The sequence below is a fragment of the Vigna unguiculata genome, chromosome 5, assembly GCF_037176805.1.
Source record: "Vigna unguiculata cultivar grain cowpea cultivar isolate G323 ecotype 2 chromosome 5, ASM3717680v1, whole genome shotgun sequence".
Taxonomy (NCBI): Eukaryota; Viridiplantae; Streptophyta; class Magnoliopsida; order Fabales; family Fabaceae; genus Vigna; species Vigna unguiculata.
Genome location: NC_140796.1, coordinates 5,914,315 through 5,941,713, shown reverse-complemented (window position 1 = coordinate 5,941,713; position 27,399 = coordinate 5,914,315). Strand labels below are relative to the sequence as shown.

The 27,399-nt window shown below is 30.8% G+C and overlaps 4 protein-coding genes and 2 non-coding genes across 6 annotated transcripts; 3 read left to right on the top strand and 3 right to left on the bottom strand.

The window, feature by feature from the left end:
- Positions 1–498: 498 nt before the first annotated feature.
- LOC114186103 (uncharacterized) lies at positions 499–4,937 on the top strand. The gene is made up of 3 exons (XM_028074123.2): positions 499–746; positions 3,858–3,912; positions 4,488–4,937. The coding sequence occupies exons 1-3, from the start codon at positions 612–614 to the stop codon at positions 4,775–4,777; spliced, it is 480 nt and encodes a 159-aa protein (XP_027929924.1). The 5' UTR covers positions 499–611; the 3' UTR covers positions 4,778–4,937.
- Positions 4,938–6,116: 1,179 nt separating this feature from the next.
- TRNAV-CAC (transfer RNA valine (anticodon CAC)) lies at positions 6,117–6,190 on the bottom strand. Its single transcript has one exon. It is a non-coding gene; the product is annotated as a tRNA-Val (tRNA).
- A 3,736-nt stretch (positions 6,191–9,926) lies between these two features.
- On the top strand, positions 9,927–12,051 carry LOC114185871 (uncharacterized). Its single transcript, XM_028073811.2, has 3 exons — positions 9,927–10,136; positions 11,321–11,375; positions 11,729–12,051. The coding sequence occupies exons 1-3, from the start codon at positions 10,002–10,004 to the stop codon at positions 11,914–11,916; spliced, it is 378 nt and encodes a 125-aa protein (XP_027929612.1). The 5' UTR covers positions 9,927–10,001; the 3' UTR covers positions 11,917–12,051.
- Positions 12,052–15,717: 3,666 nt separating this feature from the next.
- Positions 15,718–15,791, bottom strand: TRNAV-CAC (transfer RNA valine (anticodon CAC)). Its single transcript has one exon. It is a non-coding gene; the product is annotated as a tRNA-Val (tRNA).
- Positions 15,792–19,532: 3,741 nt separating this feature from the next.
- On the top strand, positions 19,533–20,438 carry LOC114183041 (uncharacterized). Its single transcript, XM_028069874.1, has one exon. The coding sequence runs from the start codon at positions 19,533–19,535 to the stop codon at positions 20,436–20,438; it is 906 nt and encodes a 301-aa protein (XP_027925675.1).
- Positions 20,439–22,390: 1,952 nt separating this feature from the next.
- On the bottom strand, positions 22,391–22,904 carry LOC146886007 (Bowman-Birk type proteinase inhibitor-like). Its single transcript, XM_085673684.1, has one exon. The coding sequence runs from the start codon at positions 22,847–22,849 to the stop codon at positions 22,490–22,492; it is 360 nt and encodes a 119-aa protein (XP_085529810.1). The 5' UTR covers positions 22,850–22,904; the 3' UTR covers positions 22,391–22,489.
- Between the last annotated feature and the right edge of the window lie 4,495 nt (positions 22,905–27,399).

Below are 27,399 nucleotides of genomic sequence, written 5' to 3'. Positions count from 1 at the left end.
AACAATAACCTCTCATTGGATGTCCCAAAATGAAAATATGAAGAGAAAATGAAGTAAACTAAAAACACATCCAAATAAAATCTTACTATTTCACTGTGCATGTGTGTTGAGAGGTTTGAATCTGAGTTCTAAGAATCGATAAAAGAAAAAAAAAAGGAAAAAAGCAAATAAAAAAAAGATGAGAGAAAAAAAAAAGAAGAAGTATAAAAATAAAAAGTCGATAGAAAATAATGAAAGATTTGTATTATGAGATAGTTTTAGATTATAAATATATATGATACTAACATATTGATTTTGATTTTTTTTATTGATAGAAAAGGACCATACACCTTAGTATTTTTTTTTTCCCTAGACAAATATTCTTGAATAATAATAGTACAAATATATTATTATATTAAAAAATTATCGTTTGTTAAATTCTTCATTAGATTAGATATATATTAATTGATATATTGATCTTGATTAACCATTAACATAAAGATAATTTCAAAATGAAGGATTTTCTTTTTTCAATATAAAATCCAACCGTGAAACCCTTGTGGTCACTTTTTACAACCGGAGAAGAGAAGAGAAGAGACGAGACGTCAAGCCACCGAAATAACTCTGTTTCAATGGAAGAAGTGAAAGCAGCGGTGGCTCCTCCTTTTCCCCCGGCGACGAAGAAGAGGCCACTCGACTCCAATGCTAACTCCACTTACTTCAAGATTCGTGCCGCTGTTCGAGACCTTCGTCCTCACTTGCTCGAGGTTCAATATTCCAAATCTCTGCTCTTATTTTTCTTTTTCATACAGCAGCCATTGGAATATTTAATGTTATAGTTGTTCATGAAACTTGTTGGCTAGTATTTTAACTCTCTCCGTCTTTTCAATTTTCAAATCTGTGGCTAATTGGTGTGAAATTCTCAAATTTATACTCCTCTTGTTGATTTGGTACTCTTGTGTTTGGGGTATTATTCATACTGAGTATCGCGATTGCTTTTTAATATTTAGCTAGTAGGGTTTCTGATGTTTTTTGGGGGTGAATATTTTATTTTAAGAAAATAATTTTAATCTAACATTTTTTAGGATGAAAAGAATGAAGTTTTGCATGTCATTCATAAGGCTGTGGAAGTAGTGTAAAATTGTAATCAGTGCTGGATCCAAGTTATAGGATATCATTTCTTTAGTTGGACAGATTAATTAGTTAGAGATGTTCCGATCGAAAATAGTTGCATGCAGTTCTAAAGTTCTGAACAATCAACTAGGTGTCTTCAGTATCTTGTATCTAGAATTAATAATTAAATAACTTCCATTTCTAAACTCTTTTAATGCTAAAGCTGTTCATTTCAAAGTGTCAAATAGTAAAGCGATTGAAGTATGGCTGTGATCCAAGATCTTTTCATTATTGTTACCTTTTACCTGTTCTTCCACCTTACAACCACCATATATATATATATATATATTTTAATATTTGGTGATCTTCTTGGTTGCTTTGAATACAAGTTAAGATTAATTAGTCAAAATTGTCTTTTATAATTTTTGCACGTGCATCTTTATTGGGTTAATAGTATCAATCTAGACAAGAGTTGATGAGAGATATGCATACATAATAAGGTCCCTTCCTTCATTTTTTTTCTTATAGGTGTCTTGTGTTTAATTGTAAATTTGTTTCCTTCAAGGAGAGTTTACTATGCAAAAAAAGGACATAATTTGTGATTATGTTTATGTAAAGTCTCAAATCCAACAATAAAGACATGAAAAATCAAACAAATTTCAAGTAGCTTGATTTATATACCCACACACTCTTAATTTACTTAATTCAGTTTTTCAATAAGTATTTGTAATGAAGAAGGACCTGGTAATAGATGATTTCTGAAGTATTGAACCATTTATAGAGTTTTTATCCATTTTATAATTATTAATACATGCTTAATAAGAGTAACCCTAATCAATAAGGTATCTTAAGAAAAGAAGTGAAAGTTAAGAACATAAGTTTGACAGAGCAAATTGCTCTCTCCGTAATGGACATAGAAAGTCCCCTAAAATACCAAATGGCCAAGGTTAATCTCTAGTTTTAAGTACTTATTTTTCAAAATATCAATATGGAACAAGTAAAACATTTACACTTTACCTACTAAATCAGCAAATTTTGGAACTTTCCTCTTATTTTTTTGTTTTTGGTCATGTCAGACGAAGGTGAGAATATTTGGTCATGTCAGACAAATTGCTCTCTCCGTAATGGACATAGAAAGTCCCCTAAAATACCAAATGGCCAAGGTTAATCTCTAGTTTTAAGTACTTATTTTTCAAAATATCAATATGGAACAAGTAAAACATTTACACTTTACCTACTAAATCAGCAAATTTTGGAACTTTCCTCTTATTTTTTTGTTTTTGGTCATGTCAGACGAAGGTGAGAATATTTGTTATAGTTGCATACTTGCATGTATATGTTATGTGGATGCTTAATTAACCAATTCATGACGTTAATTATATTATTATGTATTGACTCTAGGTTGATCTGTTCTACCATGTACTGAACAACTAGTTTCGTTTACTTGATCTAGGTGGTGTTATGAGTTTTCAAATACCATTTTAGTAAGCTATCTTTGAAATTGATTTGGATTTGTAAGAAATACTAAGTCCTTTTCCTAATAGTTGAGATGGATTGAGTAAATTTTCAATGTATTTCTTTTCCCTTTAGTTGGTGTGTAGAGTAGTGATTTCTTTTTACTTGAAACACTATATGAAGTTCTTGACATTGCTGTTTGATCTTGAAGGTTATGTGAACTCGTGACTTTAAAGATTACAAGGCATCCCTTTAAATTTAACAACGTAAGTTCATTTAGGCAAAATTATATTCATTTCATGATTGATTACAAATCAAATCATACATATGCATCATGAAATGAATATAATTTTTCCTGGATGAGCTTACATGGTTGAATTTCAAGCGATGCCTTGCACTTTTTAAAGTCATGAGTTTGCATAACCTTCAAGATCAAACAACAGTGTTAGGAACTTCATACATTCATACAACATTTCAAGTGAAAAGAGACCACTACTCTACATACCAACTAAAGTGAAAGAAATATATTGGAAATTTGCTCAATCAAGCTGAACTTTTAGGAAAATAACTCAATAGTTCACACATATCCAAATTAGTTCCAAAGATAATAACTTGCTAAAATAGTAACTAAAAACTCATAACAACACCTTGGATCAAATAGGAGAAACCAGTTACTCACTGCAAGGTAGTATAGATAAACTTATAGTCAATACATAATAATATAGTTAACGCCATGAGTTAATATAGCATCCACATAAGATGTACATGCAACGATAAGAAGTGTTCTCACCTTCTTGGACCAAAAACACAAAATAAAAGGGAAAGTTCCAATATTTGCTGAATCAACAGGTAAAGTGTATACGTTTTATTTGTCCCATATCGATATTTTGGAAAATAAGTACTTAAAACAGATACTAGCCTTAGCCATTTGGTATTTCATGGGACTTTTTACGTCCATTATGTAGAGACTAGTTTGCATTGTCAAGCTGACGTTCTTAACTTTCACTTCTTTTTTTAAGATTACTTTCTTGGTTAGGGTTAGTCTTATTAAGCATGTTATTTCTAATTATAAAATGGAGAAAAACTCTATAAAAGGTTCTATACTTCAGAAATCATCGATTAGCGGGTCCTTCTTCATTACAAATACCAATTGAAAATCCAAATTAAGTGTGCATGGGTATATATAAAGCTACTTGAAATTTGTTTTATTTTTTAGGTCTTTAATGTTGGATGTGAGACTTTACATAAACTTAATCACAAGTTCCTGAAACACTATATGAAGTTCCTGACAGTGCTGTTTGATCTTGAAGGTTATCCGAACTCCTGACTACAAAAATTGCAAGGCATCCCGTGAAATTCAACAACGTAAGTTCATCCAGACAAAATTATTTTCATTTCATGATTGATTACATAATCAATACACACACACACACACACACACACACACATATATATATATATATCACTTCTGACCATGAAACTGGATAATCTATTGAATGTGTATGTTTGTATTGGGTGTGTCCTCTGAACAAAAGCAATTCTGTTTTGGAGGACCTGTGTTTTTGAATGTGTCTGTTTTGTCTGAACAAAAACATGTGTTTAACGATTGGCATATAGGTAGAACCTGCGCTCCTTTAGTAAAATTATATTACATGATTGATCAAATAATCAAATGCTAATGATATATTTGTTGATCAAATGCTAATGATATATTTGTTATATTTCTGACTTGTGTCTATTTTATTTATATGGGATTCTCCACTGAGCATACATAATTCTGCTGTCTGGATGGGTGTAGGCATGTTAGTGATTGTCATACGTGCAGAACCTTGGCTCCTGATGATGCCACCATGTCTATGATTTCTGGTAGTTTTGGGGTAGGTTGTGTAGAAATAGTCCATGTGCTAGCTTGAAATATGCCTTTTTGACTTAAATTGCAGAGCTGAAGATCCTGACAAGGTTATGTGAAAGCATGAAAGATGAACAGTCAAAGGCTGGTCAGAACATTGATCAGAAAACACTGAAAGAGCAGCAGTCTCGACAATCTGAAATTAAGCTTACTCCACCAGTTCCTGGCTTTCAGAAGCAGCCGGTTGAAGATGGTCTTCCAGGGACATATGTAGTTGGAGGATCTGCATTTGGCTGGAATTTTATCACTTTTTCAGGAAAAGAACCTGTCTATTGCGGTAGGTCAAAGGAAGAATTCCGAATTGGAAAAGTTTCTAAGTAATCTTATGGAACTTTAATATTGAAAGCTTTAAGATACAAGACACTTGATAGATGCCGTTCTGAGATTGGTTAGATTTTAATATGGAAAGCAAATGATGTTAAAAGTTTTAGTCAAAAAGGAAAATTATTCATGTGAAGTAATTTATGATGTTCTTATACCATGTCTTGTGTCGTGATCTATACTGTCTATATTGTTCCTTATGACTTGGTTTGTTTGACTGCAGTCTCAACTTTGATGTTTTAATTAAATAACGATTTTTACACAGCTAAAGAAAGAAATAGGCATTCAGCATATATTCTTATTTTCTTCTCAATCAAGGAAAGTATTGATACAAATATTAAGGTTTTTGTTAATTAACTTGTATAAGTTGCAAGTGGAACTTATATATATATATATATATATATATATATATATATATATATATATATATATATATATATATATATATATATAAAATGATGCTTAATCAAGTGTGTTTTATTTAGATATGAAGTTATTGCTTATACAGATGTACACACAAAAAGGAAAACAGTATTTTCGGACTGGGAAATATATTTCAAACTCAGAAATATATTTTTGAATACAAAAAAAAATAAAAATCCGAACGGGTATTACAAAAGTCATTTTTCGGATCCGAAACTATAGTTCGGAAGATCTTTTGGAATTTTATTGTATATTGTAGATTGATTGATTCGAAAGACATAGAGAATAAATTTATCATTCTCATTACTTTTAAATCCTCATATTATAAGAAGTCTAAAAAATCATTATCACTTTATTTTTAAATTTGTTAAAAATAATTATTCACTTTTATTCATGTCAAAATCTAACATAAAATAGTTGATATATTCACAAAAATTCTTATTGTTATTTTCTTCGATAGTTTATTCACGAGATAAAAATCATAAACACCTATTCTTCCTCTTGTGGAAATATTACAATAAAATATTATATATCACAGTATTATACATAGTCATAATTATCTTTCTTTAGTGCTCATACATATTGAATATGTTAGTATGTTAATGTCAAAAATTTTCTTTCAACAAACGCACCGAGTTGATCTAACACTGTTAACAATTTCATATTCACAAGACTTATGCAAAAGATATAATGTTAAAAAAATTAAAGATATAATACTCTTTTAAGGTGCTTAAATCACAGGCACTTGAAGTACCCTTTCCAGTTAAAAAAAAAGAAAGTGAACATAAAAAATCATGTTAAAAAAATTAAAAAGATATATACTCTTTTAAGGTGCTTAAATCACAGGCACTTGAAGTACCCTTTCCAGTTAAAAAAAAAAGAAAGTGAACATAAAAAATAAAATTAAATGAAAATTTGTCTGAGCCCAGGTTCGAACTGGGGACCTCTAGTGTGTGAGACTAGCGTGATAACCAACTACACCACCCAGACTTTTTTGTTTCATTGTTTTCAATATTCCAATTTGATATAAAACACCTTGACATACAGCTTAAAATAAAAAACCAAGCAGAGATAGATATAGTGATAATGTTCTATGATAAAATATATGGATTTGAAATTGGTAATTCTGGTAACATAGGTCTTAATTAGATTTAATTTCATATTTGATCACTAATTACCATTATTTTATAAATTTTATCTTTCAAATTTATTGAATGATAAATAAAGGAATATAAATTAGATTTGACACTAGTTTGCCCATTGACTTTTGAAACTGTTGTGTTCAGACGTTGTAATCAACAACATTATGTGGAAGATAGCAATACATTAGATCTAACACACGAAATTATTAAGAATAGGATAATAAGAAAGAAAAAATATATCATTTCATCATATTGACAAAGTTTTTAACATACTTACATAGTCTTTAATTTATAGTTAATTGCCACCTGTTACCTGTTCATAATATTTGAAATAAGCATTTGAGTATTTGCAGAACTCCATTTTTTTTTCCTTCTTTTATTAATTTGGTTTTTCAGAAAGTGCAATTGGGTTTCAACATGTTTGTTTCTACCGTGTGTTATTGTCTTTAACCAAACTTATTATTGACGGCAATTTCTTTCTGTACTTCATCAAATTTCTTCCGGCAGCCCCATCAATTCTGGATTTTACTTTTCGAAAAAACATTAAATTAGTTTCGGAAAACTTTTTCCAGAAGACACTCATCATAACAGTCCTATTCCGGATAAAAATTTCTCGAATATAGGGTGACAAAAGAAATTGAAATTAAATACTCTTATAAGTTAATTATGGTGGTGACAAATACGGTGATGGTGATAACCATGAATTATGAAATTCTATATAGTATTTTAATAAATAATTTATTTTTTTCTTTTTTTCTTTTTCTTAAAAATTTGCGAACTAAACCACAATTATGTGAAAAGCTGAACAGATAAAATAATTTACAAGTGTTACGTGGAGCAAACAAAACATTCTGCAAGTATTGGGTGAAGCAGACAAAAAAAATCATACTAAGATCATTACTTAGGTTAAAGGCTAGATATTTTTTTGGTAATGCTAAAAAAAGATAACAAATACGGATGAAAAAGAGAAAAAGGAGAAAAAAAATGTACAAACACAAAAAATACTGTACCAATAGGAAGCAGAACATAGCAAATATCAATTTAGGTAAAATTCAATAAATTATGAGCTCAAACAAATCACATGATTTAAAAAGAGAACGCTCATAGATTACTATTGATCAATGATATCTTTTGAAATTATAATCTAAACAACTTTTTAGTGTCAATTTTACAAACATATCCTACATTAGTTACTTTAAGAAATTGTTCGCTTATTACATCTCGGAATCTTTGTTTGAAATTGAAACAGAAAACGTGCAATGTCACGACAAAAATGTCTGACAAATAATTGTTTAGAACAGTATAAAAAATAATAACATAAGTTTCATATAAAGAGTTTCCATAAATCCATGATTATGTGGAGTACGGGGTGTTCATATTTTAGGGTGAGTTTCTATCTTTTTTTAAGCTAAACAAAATCCAATCCACTCAATATCGGGGTGGCAGATCTTCATTAAATATTTTGGTGTGTCAAAACAAATATACAATTTTTTTAGGGTGACATATACACAAAATATACTGAAACTAAAATAATATTTTTTCTTCATGTATTAATTTATATATATTAAAAAATATTGGGGGAGCAAAGCCCCCAAAGCAGTGAGAAGCACAGCCTAATTAAAATAATAATAATAATACAATATTAACAAGATTTAATTCAAGAGTTAAAATAAATTAATAAGTTTAGTTATAACAAGTTTCTCTTGGTTAAAGTCAAGCCAGCGATAAGAAAAATAGAGAGCGATGAAGAAGAAGAAATAGAATTTCTCATTTTAAAGAACAAAAAATTACAAAATGTAAAATACTCTACTTAAATAAAAATAGAGACTAAATCTATTAAAGAAGATGACAAAAATAAATAATGTATGTGAACAAAACCTACAATAAAGAAAAAACCAAGACAAACAATTATAATGGAGACAAATGGTGGAAGACAATGATGGAAAATGTTAGGGTTGATGTAAGGATATATTTAGGTTTGTTTATTTAATGTTAGGATTAAGATGTAAAAAGGTGAATGTTAAAGGCCAATGAAGGAGGCCATGAGAGTTTTAGATTTGGGGCTTCTCTCTACACCTCCAATAATCTCTCATGTACTCCAAAACCAATTTTATTTTCATGTTTGTCCATGGTAAAAATTAAGAGTTACTATCTCTTTTACCGCATCTGCACCCCAAAAGCATACACCCTCACCCTCTGCACCCCCAAAACGCACCCCAATAAAGCACTAAGAATCAGATTCTCTGCACCCCAGAAGAATCTTTGACCTAGGTGCTGTGCTGCACGTGAAGGTAACTGAGTACGGTTTTGAGTAACTGACACTAAATCCATCACCAAATCTTTATAAGAGTGGGTTAATTTGGGTTGGATCAAATTTAACCTGATCATAAATGAAACCCAACCTAATTTAATTGATTGAGTTAAATCGGGCCAATTTGGATCATCACATTACCTGATCCAATTAACATCCTCCCAAAATAGGTTTTATATGGAGCAAACAAAACAATTGCAAGTGTTTTGTGAAACAAAAACAAAATAAGATAAGATAATTTATTTTAGTGATTAGAGTGTTTTTAACGATGTTTAAAGAAGTCCTAAAAACAAGTAGAAAAAGAAAGAGTAATTACATATAAAAAATAAGAAAAAGAATATGCAAACATGAAAAATATATTAGCAATAGGTAACAAAATATTTCAAATATTGTTTTGTAATAAAATTTAATAAAAATGATACATTAAATAATTATGAACTCAAATGACTTATAAATACAATAGACTCTAAATTACCTCTAAAGTTAATCAATGATACGCAATATGAGTTTCATTTTGAGTAAAATTAAAAAAAAAAAAAAACTATATATACCAAAGACAACTGATTTAAAAACATTGCGTACACTAAATTACCTCCAAAGTTATCGATGCCATTATTTAAGAATATTATCTAAATATTCTTTAGCATCAATTTTATCAACATATTGGGTACATGGAAGACAAAAAGATAAGTCAGTAAAAACTGATCAACTATATTAGTTACCTACAATTTTGTATTGTTTGACTCAACTACATTTATGACTAAATTATTATATTTTATGAGTTTATTGGTTAATTTTGTCATATATTTTAAATATCACACATTTAATTTAACCCATTTATTAAATATATAACGATGCAACTACAAGTTTTAAAAAAAAATATTTTAATTTTATTTTCATTGAGAAGTCAGGATGCCATTACATATTTAAAGAATAGTAAAATAGTGGGAAATTGTAAATATGATAATAAAATATTAAAATGGAAATAAGAAAAATTGCTCAACAATGAAAATAGAGGGTGAGATATGTAATTAAAAAGAAACTTAATTACGTTTTAAGTAGTTTCTAATTTTGGGCATTTTAAACTAGTATTTGTTAAAATAATTGTTCTATTAAATATTTATTTATCTTTTCAATTTTTATCTAAATAAGTCCTTTGATTTTTGCGATGAATGAAATAAATCGAGGTGTCACCTTCAAATTTAATTAACCATAAAAATATAATCTCAAAATCAAGTATATGTTTTTTATTTTTTCTCTATAAAATCCAACAGTGAAATCTTCGTGGTCACTTTTTAGAAACTCGAGAAGAGAAGAGACATTGAGCCGCAGAAAAAGCTTTGTTTCAATGGAAGAAGTGAATTCAACGGCGGCTCCTCCTCTTTCCCCGGCGACGGAGATTAGGCCACTCCACCCCGCTGCTCGCAAAGCTTTCTTAGGCCTTTGTACCGCTGTTAGAGACCTTCGTCCTCACTTGCTCCAGGTTCAATATTCCAGATCTCTGCTCTTTTTCTTTTTTCTTTTTCAATATTCAAGTTTACTCCTCTTATTGATTTGCGTTTGCTTTTCAAATATTTAGTTAGTAGGGTTTCTGATGTTTTTTGGGGGCTGAATATTTTATTTTAAGAAAATAATTTTAATCCAACATTTTTCAGGATGAAAAAGAATGAAGTTTTGCATGTCATTCATAAGGCTGTGGAAGTAGGGTAAAATTGTAATCAGTGCTGGATCCAAGTTATAGGATATCATTTCTTTAGTTGGACAGATTAATTAGTTAGAGATGTTCCGATCGAGAATAGTTGCATGCAGTTCTAAAGTTCTGAACAAGCAACTAGGTGTCTTCAGTATCTTGTATCCAGAATTAATAATTAAATAACTTGCGTTTCTAAACTCTTTTAATGCTAAAGCTGTTCATTTCAGAGTGATTGAAGTATGGCTGTGATCCAAGATCTTTTCATTATTGTTACCTCTTACCTGTTCTTGCACCTTACAAATCACCATCTTTTTATATTTGGTGATCTTCTTGGTTGTTTTGAATATAACTTAAGATTAATTAGTTAACATTGTCTTGTATAATTTTTGCACGCGCATCTTTGTTTGGGTTAACATAGTATCAATCCATAGAAGAGTTGAGGAGAGATTTGCAAATGCATCATAAGGTCCCTTCATTCATTTTTTGTGTTTAATTGTAAAATTGTTTCCTTCAAAGAGAGCTTACTATGCAAAAAAGGGCATAATTTGTGATTAAGTTTATGCAAAGTCTCAAGTCCAACATTAAACACCTAAAAAATCAAACAAATTTCAAGTAGCTTGATTTATATATTCCCACACACTCTTAATTTGCTTAATTTAGATTTTCAAATGGTATTTGTAATGAAGAAATATCTGTTAATAGATGATTTCTGAAGTATAAAACCTTTTATAAAATTTTTCTCCATTTTATAATTAGAAAAAAGCATGCTTAATAAGATCGACCCTAATCAAGAAAGTAATTTTATGAAAAGTAGTGAAAGTTAAGAACATCAACAATTGAGTCATTCTCTTAATAGTTTAGATTGATCAGAAAAACTTTGATGTATTTCTTTGCCTTTATCTTATGTGTAGAGTACTATTTTTTTTTTCACTTAAAACATTATGAAATTCTGACATTGTTGTTTAATTTTGAAGGTTATGCAAGAAGAAGACTTTAGAAATTGCGAGGCATCCCGTAAAATGCAAAAACGTAAGTGTAAAATTATATTCAATTTCATGATTGATTATATCTACATACTTATATAAATATATATTATATTTTTGATCATGAAATTGGATAATCAATTGGACGTGTCTATTTATATATTTGGTATGTCCTCTGAACAAAAACAATTATGTTTTGTCTGCATGGAGGAGATTCATGTGTTTAATGATTGGCACATAGGTAGGACCTATATGCTCCTTTAGTCTAAATTATGATCAAATAATCAAATGCTAATGATATATATGATACATGTCTATGATTTCTGGTAGTTTTGGGGTAGGTTTTGTAAAAATACTCCATCTGCTACCTTTAAATATGCCTTTTGACTTCAATTGCAGAGGCGGAGTTAGTGAGCACTGGATATAAGCAGCTGGCTAAAGATCTGACATGTAGAGTTGGAGGATCTCCATCTGGCCTGAATTTCATTACATATTTAAGCAAAAAACCTGTCTATTATGGTATATCGAAGCAAGAGGTTCTATCTCGAAAAGTTCCTAAGAAAAGAGTTCCTAAGAACATATTCTAAGTAATCCTATGTAGTTTTAAACCCCTACTACTTGAAAGATGCTTTAGTGGACGTGGAAACTTTTAAGGAAAATTAGCATCTGAAGTACTTTATGTTGTTCCAATATACTTAAAAAGTCTTGTCTCGTTATCTGTATTTTCTATACTGTGTTTTGTTTGACTGTATGATATTTCCATTAAATAATGATCTTTACACAGCTAAAGAAAGAAATAGGCATTCATTCGAACAAAATTTAACTACCTTAGATTTAATTATTAGTTGTCTTTGTTAATTAAAAATATATCAATATTATATTTTAAAATTATATGACACGTGGAGGAACCGGGCACAGTGTAAACACAACTTTTACATGCAGAGTGACAACTTCCTCGGACATGTTGCGACATTGTAGAGGAAATGATTTTTTGCATGGGCAGGTGTCACAACACGTGCCTATTTACAAGAGCAACTGAATGATTAAGGAACGTGGATGACGTGAGCATCAACTGCTGTCGTGACCTAAGAACAAAATCAAAGAAGCTACTTTTAACAAAACTTTTGTCTTTAATTCCAAGTACATTTTAACTCTTCCAGCAAATTTAATTCTAAATCTTAATTTACCTCTACTTTGTCGGCCCACATTAAATGTTTTACTTTTCATTCTAGCCAAAGAACTTTACCTGGTACTGATTTTGTTGCAAACTTTCTTAGTTTTTAGCGTCGTTTTTATTTAGCTTTACAACCCAAACTCAATTAATTGTGAGAAAGTGAGCATAAAATTTAGCATATCTATTGATGAGTTATGAAAACACAAGTAGTTTAGTGAAACACGTATGCTCAGCTCTTGGTGCACATTGTTTCAATAATTTGATGATTCATAAAGTCTTCATTTACGCCTGTTAAAGTTAGTTATTGACTATTATTTCTACAATTTTGACAAATTTTCTTACAAAATTGCCCTTAGTTACGATTCTCACCAGCATCTAGTTTAAATTTGAAAAATTAATTTTGTAATATAAAATTGAACTATCCAAAACCTAAAACTGACCAAAAAGTAAAAGTGATTTTTCAAAAGACTTTGTAATGTTTGCTCATGTTTTTCTATGGGAAAGTCAATTCAACCAAGAATGTGATTAATTTCTTCGCAGTTGATCATATGTGCAAAAGGAAGCACAAACCATGATAGAAGAAAGACTGAAAGGAGCATATATTGTCAAGTTAAACTTACATAGGACACTGTTGAAACTTTTGGAAAAAATAGTGTTACAAGGTTAAGTTGAATTTTTGGAATGCATTTTTTCTAAAATTTCGCAAAAGGCTTACAAAAGTCGGAGAGTTTCTTCCTAAAGTTCTCTTAAAAGTTATTAGAAATTAAATATTATATATGTATATTATAATTAGTTATTTTATTTTTTATTGTTCAAATTTGTTCTATTTATTAGTACATTATTATTATTATTATTATTATTATTATTTTATACATAATCCTATTTGAACTAATAAATTATTTTGTTTCTATTTCTTTATCTATTGAGATGGAATTAGTAGTATTTTTGTGAGAACTTAGAGAAGGTGTAAGACTAAGTGGTTTTCAAAAGATAATACTTTTAATGATAAAAACTTAAGGTTATAAATAAGTTTTCATGAAAGTTCATTTTATAAAAACTATTATCTTTTTGAACTTTATTTCTAAACTTCTTATCTATCTCCTCTCTAGATCTTTAACTCTATCTTTGAAGATTTGAGCATATGGTAGACTCAAGTTAATCTTTTTTACTCTTTTTAGAGTCTTTTGTAATGTGTGTGTCAGGTCAATGGTTGCATGTGTGATCCCAAAATTTCAGTTGAATCTCTGTTCAATCAAGATTTGTAGGATATGATCAGATCATTGATCGAGTCTTCTTCGTGCATATATTGCCTTCTCTGCAGGTAGAAGTGCTTAAAGACAAAGGAGATTGTGTTTTGTACACATAAGTCAGGTAAGAAAAGTTAGTTATTTAAAATTGATTGTGCCTTCGTATGGAAATGTGATGAAATTGTGACATGGGTGAGTTGAATGTGATGTGTGACTTGAATGGACTGGTTTAACAAACTGTATATTGTGTTTTAGCATAATTGTTTGTGTTATTTGAGATGTATATGTGAAAGCATGAATTGTTGGTATTTGGATCTCAAAGATTGATAAATTGGACTTCATTGGTTTCAAGTGGTGTATTTTACAAGTTGGTTTTGGTTATAAATTGTGAAGAGAAAAGGAAAACACCATTTGAAACCTAAAGGAGTAGATTTTTCATTCCCTTGAGCTATGGTATAACTTTGTTTCAGTTGGTGTCTGTCTTTGTAGAATTGGATTTTTCTGTCAATTGAAACTTCTCAACGAGACATTTGATTGAATAGATTTGACACAAGTTAAGAAATTGATATATATTATAACCTTATGAAGTTTATTAAATGCGGAATAACTCAAATAGGAAGCTTAAGCTTCTAGTGCAACATATGTATAATATGGTGTGATAATTTAAGATTATACGAGAATATGATATATGTACTATTTTTTGTTAGACATTCTTCTTTGGTTGAAATGTATGATTTGAGATCAGAATGTAGTAGTTCTAAAGGTAGAAACTCTATTGTTGATTTGTTGGCGTGAAGTGTATTGATGTGAGAATTAGAGTGAGACTATCTTGATTCTACTAAGTATTGGATTCACATAGAGGAAGATATAGTTGAAGGTGGTCCTTATTAGTAAATTTGACATTCATGATTAAATCTTCATATGAGTGATTCACCCTATTATACTCTATGGTATGAGATGTGACCATGGGATGACAAGAATCCTTGAAAGGTGAAGATGGATATAGCAGGTGCATGATCTAAGATTCTAATTAATACACTGAGTCTTCTGGAAGATGTGTTTATTGTACGATAAATATGAGTATGATCAATTGTGAAAATATAATGTAAAATTATATGATTATTTGAGATATTACTTATTTTATTAATTTTTGTTCGAGTATAATTATAGGATAAAACCATTAATACTGGATAAAAGTATGAAATGTTTATATATATCAAAAGGAAGACAAAGAATTATGAAATGTTATGTTCAATCTCAATACAGTAGAGATCGACCACCCATGGAAATGATGGTTCTTCCCTTTACACTAATGGATTTGAGAGAAAAAAAAGTAAGTTTTAAATATTCTTTCTAATTGTTTATGCAAAGAAATATAAGAAAAGCCATCCTAAATTAAAAGAAGATATAGTTGGACTTTAAAGGAATTCAAGCTCATAAGTACCAACTCCAACTTCGGTGAACTTTTTCACTTAGGAGATAATATTCTTTGTAAATCATATATTTGATTTAATTCGTTCTTTTATTTCTTTCTTCCTCAATGCTACATGCAAGAAAGGGGAAAATATTGGAGCTATTAGAGGCTATCTATATTGTTGTTGATGCAAAACTACTTCAAGTAAGAACGTTTTTTGTTCTCAAGGATAACAAAAGGTGAGGAACCATTCTGTAACGCCTGTACACAGCAACAAATCGTTTAATCACAACTAGATTACCACCCTAAGGTTGGGTTCTTTTCATAAATTTGGAGATTTGTCCATCGTTCTTGATCTGTATCTATTCCTTCTGTAATACTCTTTTAAGGTCATTTCTCAATTCTTGAAATGAGAGTAAGGATTAACAAGATGAGGCCTATAAATACTCTTTTAAGGTGAAAAAATCACAGGCACTTGACCTTGCAGTTAAGAAGAAACATCACAAAAGATTTAGAGTTCAGTATTTACACAAATACTTCACATTAAAAGGTTTGTCTGAGCCCAGGTTCGAACTGAGGACCTCTAGTGTGTGAGACTAGCGTGATAACCAACTACACCACCCAGACTGTTTTGTTTCATCTTTTCCAATATACTAATTTGACATAAAACACCTTGACATACAGCTTAAAATGAAAAACCAAGCAGAGATAGATATAGTGGTGATGTTCTATGATAAAATATATGGATTTGAAATTAGTAATTCTGGTAACATAGGTCTTAATTAGGTTTAATTTCATATTTGATCATTAATTACCATTATTTTATATATTTTATCTTTTAAATTTATTGAATGGTAGATAAAGGAATATAAATTATATTTGACACTAGTTTGTCCATTCCTTTTTGAAACTGATGCGTTCAGACGTTGAAATCAACGACAGTACGTAGATTCTAGGCGACTTGTTCTGCCCTAATAGGTGCAGTTTGTTCCATGAAATTGGATAATCTATTGAATGTGTCTATTTATATTTATAAGGGAATTTTGTAAAAAGGGTAAGTTTGATCACGAATTTGTAAAAAAGGGTCGTTTGAATTTTTAATTGTAAAATTGGGTCGTGTCGTCAGGGGGAGGACGACTTTAAAGGTGAAGTCGTCCTCCTAAATGCCGGTTTCCACTTTTTTTTTTTAAATGAAGTCGTCCGGCTGAAGGCCGGTTTTTGGTTTGGTGTTAGTGAAGTCGTCTTTGCAGATGACGACTTCATTTTAGGTTTTTTTTTTAACAGTAAATGATAATAAATTGAAATAAAAATAAAAATAAACTTTAATATATTTTTTAAATGATTAAAAATTAGAATACAATAATTTAGTAATTTGAAAATAATGAAACAGCCATCTATGTCCTCCGGTTCCACATGTTGGTCTTCTTCTGGGTCTGTTGGGACGTGTTAGTGGTTGTTGTTGTGGTTCATCATCGTCATCGTCATCGTCATCGTCATCTTCATCTTGTTGACTTTGGATATTTTGAGGAATTTGTGGTGATTGGGAAGGCATTGGCGGAGGATAGAATGACATTGATGATGAAGATCCTGGATAATAGGCAGATGATGGTGTCATGGTTGTGGTTCCAAACATATATGATGGACTAGCACCATAATTTGACTGATGCGGGAAGAAATCGTATGAGGAAGGGATGTGTTGGAATGAGGTGTTTGATGGGTTGCCAAATTGAGGATGTGAATGTCCAAACATTTGACCTTGACCCATAGGAAACTGTCCGAAAAAGGGTTGGTGATGATGCATGAAATCTGGAGAAGACCCAACATGGGCAGTGTAGGGTTGTGAAGTAGGCTGAGAAGGTTCTTGTGATATGTCGTACTGTAAAATAAATAACATGGTTATTGGCATGATTAAGTATGTATGATAAACAAATTTACTACAAATGTATTATAAATAACCTCATCGTCGGAAGATTCTGATAGAGATATATAGCGGATAGTGTGGTTGATGTACCACTGCATATACGGTGTTTCATCACGCAAATGACCGTTTCCGCTGAACAATGTACCTTGAATGATCCGATTTTGTTGATCATTCCAAATTGCAATCCATTGGTGATGATGCGCCACCCAATCTTGTCGTTTCTCCCCCTCAAGTCATCCCTGTGAACTTGATCCAGGTTAACGGGCTTAGGCGGAATGTTTTGTCTTAAACCAAATTGACGCATCACCCTATCCGCCTGATGGATTTCTACTGTCGCAAAGCAAATTATTGGTACTGTTGCTCTGGAGACTGGATGGATGTCAATCACAATCAATCGACTAACTTCGGGTTGAATGTAAGGCCTCCACAAGAACTGAAACCAAATTGTAGACATTAGTTCTAAACTTTTAAAAACAAATAACTTGCAATTACCTTAAGTATTACCTGTCTTGTACGTATTTGATCAAATCTCAACCGAAAATCAGTAACTGAAATTGAAGCTAGATTTATCCGATGCGTTACGTTCATCCACCTAAACAAAAATGTTGCAATTTAAAGTTAGTTAAATGACAAGAAAAAAAATAATTTAAAAGTTAGCTTTCTACCTTCTACAGACAGGGTAACCATCCCCATCAGCCACCTCCTGATCACTTAAAGGTTGAAGTGGTGGGGCTATAGAAGTAATCCTTTCCCAAGCCCAACATTGTAACAAAATCATGCATCCACCAATATTTTTTTGGCGTAGGTGAATACCATGATCTAGGCAATGATATAGACAAGCCAAGACTGCAGAGCCCCAACTTTAATTTCTGAAGACATCCAAGTCAGCTAGCCTAAGTAGATACATGATATGTACCCTAGCTGCAGACGTGTCTGGCATTAAAATGCTTCCAATCAATGTGAGAATGTACGCTCTCACATATTGAGCAATAACCTCATTGTTTGCATTGGGTGGAAGCTGTTGGAAAGTAGTGTTTAACCAAGATACTCGAATTGAGTTCCCCCTTATCAACGTCGGTGGTGGAATGACACCTAGATGTTCATGGAAGGTGGCGAATATGTCGTCAACCGTAGTGGGACCAGTTACCACATCTCCGTCTATCGGTAGGCCAAGGAGGACGGCTAAATCTTCTAGTGTCACGGTGGTTTCTCCATGGGGGAAGTGAAATGTATGAGTTTCTGATCTCCATCTTTCTAATAAAGAACTGATGAGGAAGTGGTTGACATCCATGTCTGAGATGTACACGGCGTGTCCGAATCCAGCTTGATGCATTAAATTTATGACACGGGGATCAAGTATGTCTTGATTGTTTAGTATCCAAACTCCAGCTCTTCTCGGTCTAAGAACTCGTTCTCGTCCTTCCCATAAGTCGTGAGTGATATGCTCATGTTGAAGCCGGAGTAGTGACATATCGTGAGGTAGGCGTCCATTTCGTGCCATACTAAATTAAGAATGGTAAATAAAAATTAGAATCTAAGTGTGCATATTAATTAAAAGAAAGTATTAAATCATACTTGAACCTTGAAAATAGAAGCTATCAAAGATGAAATATTCAACACTCTCCCACAGCACGCAAACTTCAAACAATTCTCTCCCAATCTAAGCACAATACACAAACTGAAATATATGAATCTGATGCATATGGATGCAACATGAAGGTATTTAAACCAATGCCTTGGTTCCTCACGTGAATGCACAACAGCTTTCCATCAATAATTTAAAACTTTCGTGCAATGTGGTTGAGAGCATGCATTCAGAAAAGCCATTTAAAGCTGCCAACCCTTTAGACTAGTGCATGCAAAAAATTAGACTTTGATGGCATAGGGAGTAGGAGAGGAATCTCTGAATTCCACTTTTTCCCTGAATTCGTGGCTTGGAACTAGCGCAGCAGGGAATCCACACTTGACGAGCACGGTCAACGAGGAAATAAATGCGCGCAGATTCGCGCGCGCGTGGTGCTGTCAGGTGGCGCAGCACTGAAGTCGTCATTAGTGTGGACGACAACTAAAGTGAAGTCGTCATTAGTGCGGACGACTTTCACTTAATGTCGCTAGGCCCCCTAACGATTTCTGCACTGTTCAATTAATGAAGTCGCTTGCTCAATGAATGCGCTGGCTTAATGAATGCGCTTAATGAAGTAGTTGGTATTAATGCGACTAGCTTAATGAAGTAGTTGGCATTAACGACTTATTTATTAAGAAACAGTATCCTTAATTACGTCAAAGTGCATTAAAATAGGTTATTTAATATGGTTGACTGCTGCCATTAATGCTGATTATTTGCACACGATTTAAACACTACTTTCTTGTTAGAGTCTCATAGTTTTTTCTCCCCGTATTATTTCTGACCCTACGAAATTTTTACTCTTCACCATATTTGCACGAAAATGGCAGGACAAAGCGAATATCCAGATATTTTGTCTGATTTTAGTGAAGATGAGTTGGTTACCAACCAATATACAATCCATACAACATATCATATTGGCTCATCAAGTCACACCTCAGTTGAAGCTTCAAATCCAATGACCGAAAATTCATTATGCATTGGGATGTCTTTTGACACAAAAGAGTCCACAGTGTCATATATAAAGCAATACCACATCTACAATGGTTACAGATTTGTGGTTGTTGAGAGCAAATCTGAAAAATTTATATGTCGATGTGTCGACCACAAAAAAGGTTGCCCGTGGCGTTTATGGGCTGCTTATAGCAAGCAGAGTCTGAATTGGGAGATTAGAAAGATTGACGGAATCCACACTTGTTTGTCAACCATGCAATCTGCAGATCATGTCAATCTTGATTCTAACCAAATTGGTTCTATTGTGATGAACTCTGTAAAGGAAAATCCTTCCATACCTATCAAAAGTTTAGTAGCTGAAATCAAGAATCGTTTCAGATATTCAGTTTCATATGACAAAGCTTGGAATGGTAAGCAAAAAGCGCTTGCTAAGGAGTTTGGAGATTGGGAAGAGTCTTACAATGAACTTCCCAGGTGGTATCAAGCTGTACAAGAAAGCAATCCCGACACAATAATTCAATGCACTGGATATCCTAGACTTGTTAATGGCCAACCTGACCCTTCTTGCTATATTATGGAACACGTATTTTGGTCTTTTGGACCATGCATTCAAGGGTTTAATTATTGCAAGCCAATTGTCCAAGTAGATGGCACATTTCTCACAGGAAGATATCAAGGGACATTGTTAACAGCACTAGCTCAAGATGGGTCACGTAATATATTCCCTTTGGCCTTCGCGATAGTGGAAGGAGAAACAAAGGAGGCCTTGATATGATTTTTTCAACTCTTAAGGGAGCACGTTACACCACAACCAAACCTCTGCTTGATAACAGACAGGGGGAAAGGCATATTGGCAGCCCTACAATCTGAAGAAGTACAATGGGAAGCAGATGGATTGCAATCAGTATACTGCATATGTCATATTGCTTCCAATTTCAACAAAAAATTCAAGAATCACGAATTGAAAAACCGGTTAAAGAATATGGGTAATAAAATTTTTCTTTCAGTCATCACATTCGATAATTAAATTAACTAATATAATTGCATTTTTACAGCTTACGAGGTCAAACAACCCATATTCGATGCTAAATTTGCGGCTTTGAGATCACATTCACCAGAAGTGGCATCTTGGATCGATAGGATACCACTACAAAAATGGACTTAGGCCTACAACGGGGGTTGTAGATTCGGACACATGACAACAAACCTGGCAGAATGTATGAATTCTGTTTTGAAAAGAGCTCGTTCATTACCAATTTGTGCCCTAATTAAGGCAACATTTGAAAGGACCGCAACATGGTTTGTTGAGAGAGGGGTTAAGCCATGTTACGAGCAGGCCACCAGTATCCCGAGGAAATTAATACTATTATTAGAAAAAATCAACAACAAGCGGGAATGTGTCAAGTGCGTCGATACTCACGAGACAATAATGAATTTCAAGTTCAAGAGATGTTTTCTCCACATGATCACCGCTTACCAATGTCTTTTACAATTAAATTAAATGATTGGTGGTGTGATTGTGGTCATTTTCAAGCTGTTCGACTGCCTTGTCATCACGTAATAACTGTTTGCTCTTTCTCACATATAGACCTAACCACATACATCCACCCAGTTTATAGTCTCTACAACATCAACAAAGCATATGAAATACAGTTTCATCCGGTTAGGAATAAAGAATATTGGTCAATATACACCAGACCAAATTTCATTCCAGACCCAAACATGCGTAGTAGGGTAAGGGGAAGACCACCAACTAATAGAATCCATAATGAGATGGATGAACCAAATCCAAACAGACGAAGCAAATGTTCATATTGTAGAAATGAAGGACATCATAGGGGCAACTGTCCCTACCGTCAGTAATTTATTACTTTATCCAATTTTCATGTAACTTTTATTATATTATTTTTATTATGTAATTTTTATTATGTATTGGTTGCGAATTTTTATTATGTTATTTTTATTATGTGATATATTTTTTTAAATTAATTTATTATACTAATAAAAGAATCTCAACAAATTAAATATACTATACAAAAATTTAAGAAATGTAAATGATTGAAAAAACTGAAAATTAAAAATTTATAAATCATAAAATAAAACTGCAACGAAAAAAACAAAAAAAAAAATCAAAAACTGAAACCGGCCCCCTGCCGGACGACTTCATCACAGAAACCGACCGGAGGCCGGACAACTTCATTTAAAAAAAAAAAAAAAAAGGAAACCGGCCTCTGGGAGGACGACTTCACCTTAATGTCGTCCTCCCGCCGGACGACACGACCCATTTTTACAATTTTATTTCAAACCGACCCCATTTTACAATTAAGCCTCGAAACAGACCCCTTTTTACGAATTTCCCTATTTATAATAATTGGTATACAGTGGTTCTGACATTGGTAAGTATATATTACTTGATATATATCAAGATGCTGTAATGGTTCTGACATTGGTGTTAGATTTTAGTATTGAAAGCAAATGGTATCCTACGTGAAAAGTTTTACTTCAAAAGGAAAATTATGCATAAAATCACAATCTAGGATTTGCTCAAGAGTATCACAACACAGAGTAAGTCCTTTTAAAGTGCCACCAAGTACATATATATAAAGAAAACAGAAAATTGAAACAAAAACTAAAAGAAACAACAGGACCAGCAATTCACCCGAAAAGAAATGCTTAGGAACATTCTTTTTATTTAGATATATAGTTATTACTTATATTGATGCATGCATATATATATATATATATATATATATATATATATATATATATATATATAAAAAGAGACAGAGTGGGTGAAGTATGTAGCCAGGTTTGAAGTGGGAGAAGTCATACTGAGTTAGGTTTGGCATCTTCATCTGAGTGACATGGTTTGTAGCAGGAATCGGTTATGTCCGCGCAACGACAGGATGGAGGAATGGAGCGTGTGCAAATACATCTTTTACATTCAGAGTGACAAGTTTCTCCAACATCATTGCAATGACACTGTGGAGGAATTGATCTTGTGCATATACACTTGTCACAGCAAGCTTTCTCTGTGGGTTTCGTGTACCAATCCACATCCTCCTTGGAGAGCAATTGAGTGATTAAGGAACTTGGATTGAAGCCAGCGTCAACTGTTGTCGCGGTGAACCCTAAGAGAAAAATCAAAGAAGCAACTTTCAGCAACACTTTTGTCTTTAATTCCATCTTTCTCTCGCTGTAAATTCTAACTTATAGTGTCTCTTCTTTTAACGCCAAAGAATATGTCTATTTATAATGGAGTGCATGTATAGATAGATAAGATTACGTTCTTCTTCTTATCTTGAAATATTTTTTTTTAACTTTACTTACAATATCTACATTTTTTTGTTTAGAATTTTAAAAGATATTTAATTTATAATATACAGGTTAAATATATTTTTTGTCCCTTAAGTTTTAGTGAAATTCTGAATTAATCTCTTATTAAAATTTTTGACCAATTTAGTCCTTCATCTTTAGACATGTGTGAATTTAATCTTTATAATCAAACTTTGTTAAGTTTATCTGACGTTTCAATAACATTTCATGATAATATTTGAGTTAACATTAAAGAAAAAAATATTTAAATTGTTTACCCCATTTGATATATTTTTTCTTTAATGTTAACTCAAATATTATCGTAAAACGCATTTGAAACGTCAATTAAACTTAACAAAATTTGATTAAAAGGACTAAATTCACGTATTTTTAAAGATGAAGGATTAAATTGGTCAAAATTTTTGAAGATGAATTAATTTCAAATTTCACCGAAACTTGAAGCATAAAAACATATTTAACTCTAGAATATATATTATAACACGTTAGTTACAAAAAAGAATTATTTTAATTTCAATACAATTATCACTTTCTACAAGTTAGTTTAGTTTTTCGCTGTGCAATTCTAAGTGTATTTTAATTCTTCCAACCAGATTTTAAGAAATTCAGTTCTAAATCTTAGTTTACCTCTACTTTCTCAGTCACCAATAAATGTTTTCCCTTTCATTCTATCCAAACACGTGAGCTGGTGCTGGTACTGATTTTGTTGAAAACTTTCTTTATTTAGTTTTACAACCCAAACTCAATTAATTGTGAGCATAAATGTGTACCCAAACCATAACCTTCATTCCATGCTAAAAGTAGCTTCATTAATTTGATGAGTTATGAAGTCAGAAGTAGTTTAGTCAAATAAGTTTGTTTAGCCAAATAAGTTTGCTTAGCGCTTGATGCACAGCTTCACTAATTTGATGATTCATAAATTCATAATTTATGGTGACGGCGTTGTTAGGTCAGTTAGGTAAGTTATTGATTATTATTTCTATGATTTTGGATCACATAATCAGCTAAATTTATTACAAAGTTGCCCTTACTTACGATTCTCACCTGCATCTAGTTTTTGAAAAATAAATTTTGTAATATAAAATGGAAATACCCAAAACCCAAAACTGACCACAAAGTGAAAGTGATTTTTGAATGGACTTCTGTAATGCTTGCTCATTTTCTGAGGAGAAAGTTAATTCAACCAAGAATGCGATTCATTTCTTCGATGTTGATCATAGACGTCCAAGAGGAACAACAAAATATGTATACAATAGGAAAAAAAAGACAAAATTTTAGTCATTTAAATTGAGTTCTGACTAAAATTTTGTCTTTTTTTTTATCATATACATATTTAAATTACAGATAACACTTCTATTTAAATTACAGAAAAAGGAAGGATATTTGAATTATTATTACTAGCGTAAACACAGACGCTATCGCGTCTGCGTATACGTATTTTTTGAATTATATTACTGATTGATGATATTGTAATGTTATTAAGTTAATAAATAAAATAAAAGTATATTTATAAAAAAATAAAGTGAAATGTATGGAGAAAATATGAGAAAAATAGCTCTTGATGAATAGTAAGAGAAAAAAGAGGAAGGAGATAAGTAGATAGTTTTATAAAAACTTAGAAAAGTAATTGTTAAATTTTAAAAGTTTAATAAATAATTAAATTGTAAAGGGTAAAGTTAGAATTATGAAATGTGGACAAAAAAGAGGGAATCCCCTTTATACATAGTTATAGATTATTATATAATTCTATTTGAATTAATAAATTATTTTACTTCTACATTTTTCTTTCTTAAGATAATATTGATAGTGATTTTTTTATTTATTTTCATAATGTTTTTTCTTCTATGGATATTATAAATGAAATTTCTAATATTTCATACTCCATTATTCTCAATGGTATGATTATGTTTACAATATAAACTTGTGTTTTTTTTTCAATTATTTAGTTATTTTTGCTAATTTCATAGTTGGATCACTAATTCCAGTGTCATTAGTAGAATAACTCACTTCCTGTCATTTTTTTTAATCTTACAGATATATCACTAAAACAATCTTTGTCACCTAATTAATTATGTTATTCTTGTAATAACTAATAAAAATATATTTTATATAATAGTTGTTTTATTTCCTTTATTATTAATACAAATCTTCTCATTTTCTTTTCCTCTTAGATTACCGATCCTTGTAACTCAAAATTTAGATTTAGATCTGTCTTTGCTTTGAATTTTAAACGATAAAATTCCTTTTGATTTTTACATGATTTTTATGTTTTTAATTGTCAAATTTTTGGCTTATGAAATTTAAAAGATTATTCTTTAGATCACTTGGTAAGATTATTTGAAGAGGTTATTGGGGTCCTGTAAGTATTTCAAATTTGAAGATGCAAAAGAGTCTGATTTTATTGATTTTTAAAATGATCCTAGGCATTATTAATCAATCTTTTTGTGGGGAGAGACTTTAATAAAGCTCAATACTTGAGAAAAAACATTATGTGGCTTAACATTGATCTTTCCTTTTTAATCCACAATACTAATTCACTTATGGAGGAGTATTTCCTTTTAGAGACTAACAATTTTTTTTTTTTGAAATCATGTGTTATTTATGAAACAAATTTTCTTTTCAAAGAAGTGTTTTCTTCTAGAATTTTTTCTTCTCTTTATTAATGACATGTAATTTCCTTGTCCATTAACAATTATCTGTCCTTAAAAATAATGTTGTTCATCGGTCTAATGAGCTCCAGGGTACATATGAAATATCAATTACTAGTATTGATGGAATTGAAACCTCTGTTTGGAAATTATTTAGAGTGTTTAAGAAACTTTGTTTTGGAAGATAATAACATTTTATCTTTAGTTCTTTTACCTGAAGACAAACACTTTATAGAGTATTAGTGAGTTTTTAAATTGAAATACAATATATTGATTGCAATGTCAACGCAATAAAAAGTTTGGTTAATAGTGTAAAATTAATTTATAAGACAATTACTCCTGAGTTGCCAAACTTACTTCTGTAAAAGATATCAAAGATGTATTCTTAAATAATGAGTTATTTAAGGAAGTATATATAAAAATTCTCCAATATTACAAAACAACAACAACAAAATTAGTTAAATAAGTTTATATGTGGATTTAAAAAAAAATCTCTTGATAATGGTTAAGTTCTACTTAACATTAATGCGATATGATTTCACATAGTCTAAAAAGGATTATTCTTTGTTCAATTATGATTTTAGTTCTTCATTTTTTCATTTGCTGTTCATTGTATCATGACATCATCCTCGCGGACCCTACTTCATCTTGTACTAAATCAATTTCTTTGTTCAAAATAAAAATCTTTGGTTAGGCTTGGAAATCCTATATATGGTAGCAATCCAATTACACTGTTATATCAGAAAATGTTATATTTAATTTCAATACAATAAATATCACTCACCCACACTCATGATAACCAACTACACCACCCAGACTTTGATGCTTTACTATTTTCAATTTTATAATTTGAACATCTAGTTATAGAGTGAATCAAACAAATGTTAAAATAAAATACTTTTAGTCATGTTCTATAATAAAATATAGGGATTTATTATTGGTAATTCTCGTAATATGGGTTTTAATTAAATATAATTACATATTTTATTATTTTATTATTTTATAAATTTTTATCTTTTAAATTTATTGAACTGGAGATAAAAGAATATAAATTTGTTTTGGCACTAGCTTACTTTCATTCACTTGTGAAATTGATGTGTTTAGACATTGTAATCCACATTATATTGATGATATTATGATTTTTTCTATAGAAGTTTATACGCTAAAAGAAAAGGCCTAATTAACATTCAATTTTAATGATCAAAAGTTATTTGTCATTATAGTGACCAATTTACAAAATAAAAAAAAAATAGTTACTATTATGAATAAAAAATTATAATTGATCTCTAAATTAGTTTCCAAAATTTAGCTATTAAGATTTTAACTACAAAAGGAAATTGATCACTAAACATTAGTTATTATGATCAGTGACGAAGCTTAAAAGGCCTGTAAGGGGTCATGCTTCCCCAAGATTGTTTAAATTTTTAAAAAAATATTTTTAAATTATTTTTTTACAAAAAATTAAATTTATTTTTATTTTTTTATAAAATATAATATTTAATATTAATAAACAATAAAATAAAAAATTAAATATAATAAAGAATAATAAATTTATTGAGATATTTTTTTATTCTCTCTTATCTTAAGTTTCTCACATATTGTATTCATTTACTACTCTTGCATATCTCATTTTGTTTTTTGTTTTTTGTTTTACAAAAAGAAATAGAAAGACATAAATTCATTCTCCTCGCTCCCATTTCTCATCCGTTTTCTTCTGAGATAAAAAAAAAAGTAATTCCCTTTTGTCTCTTGTCA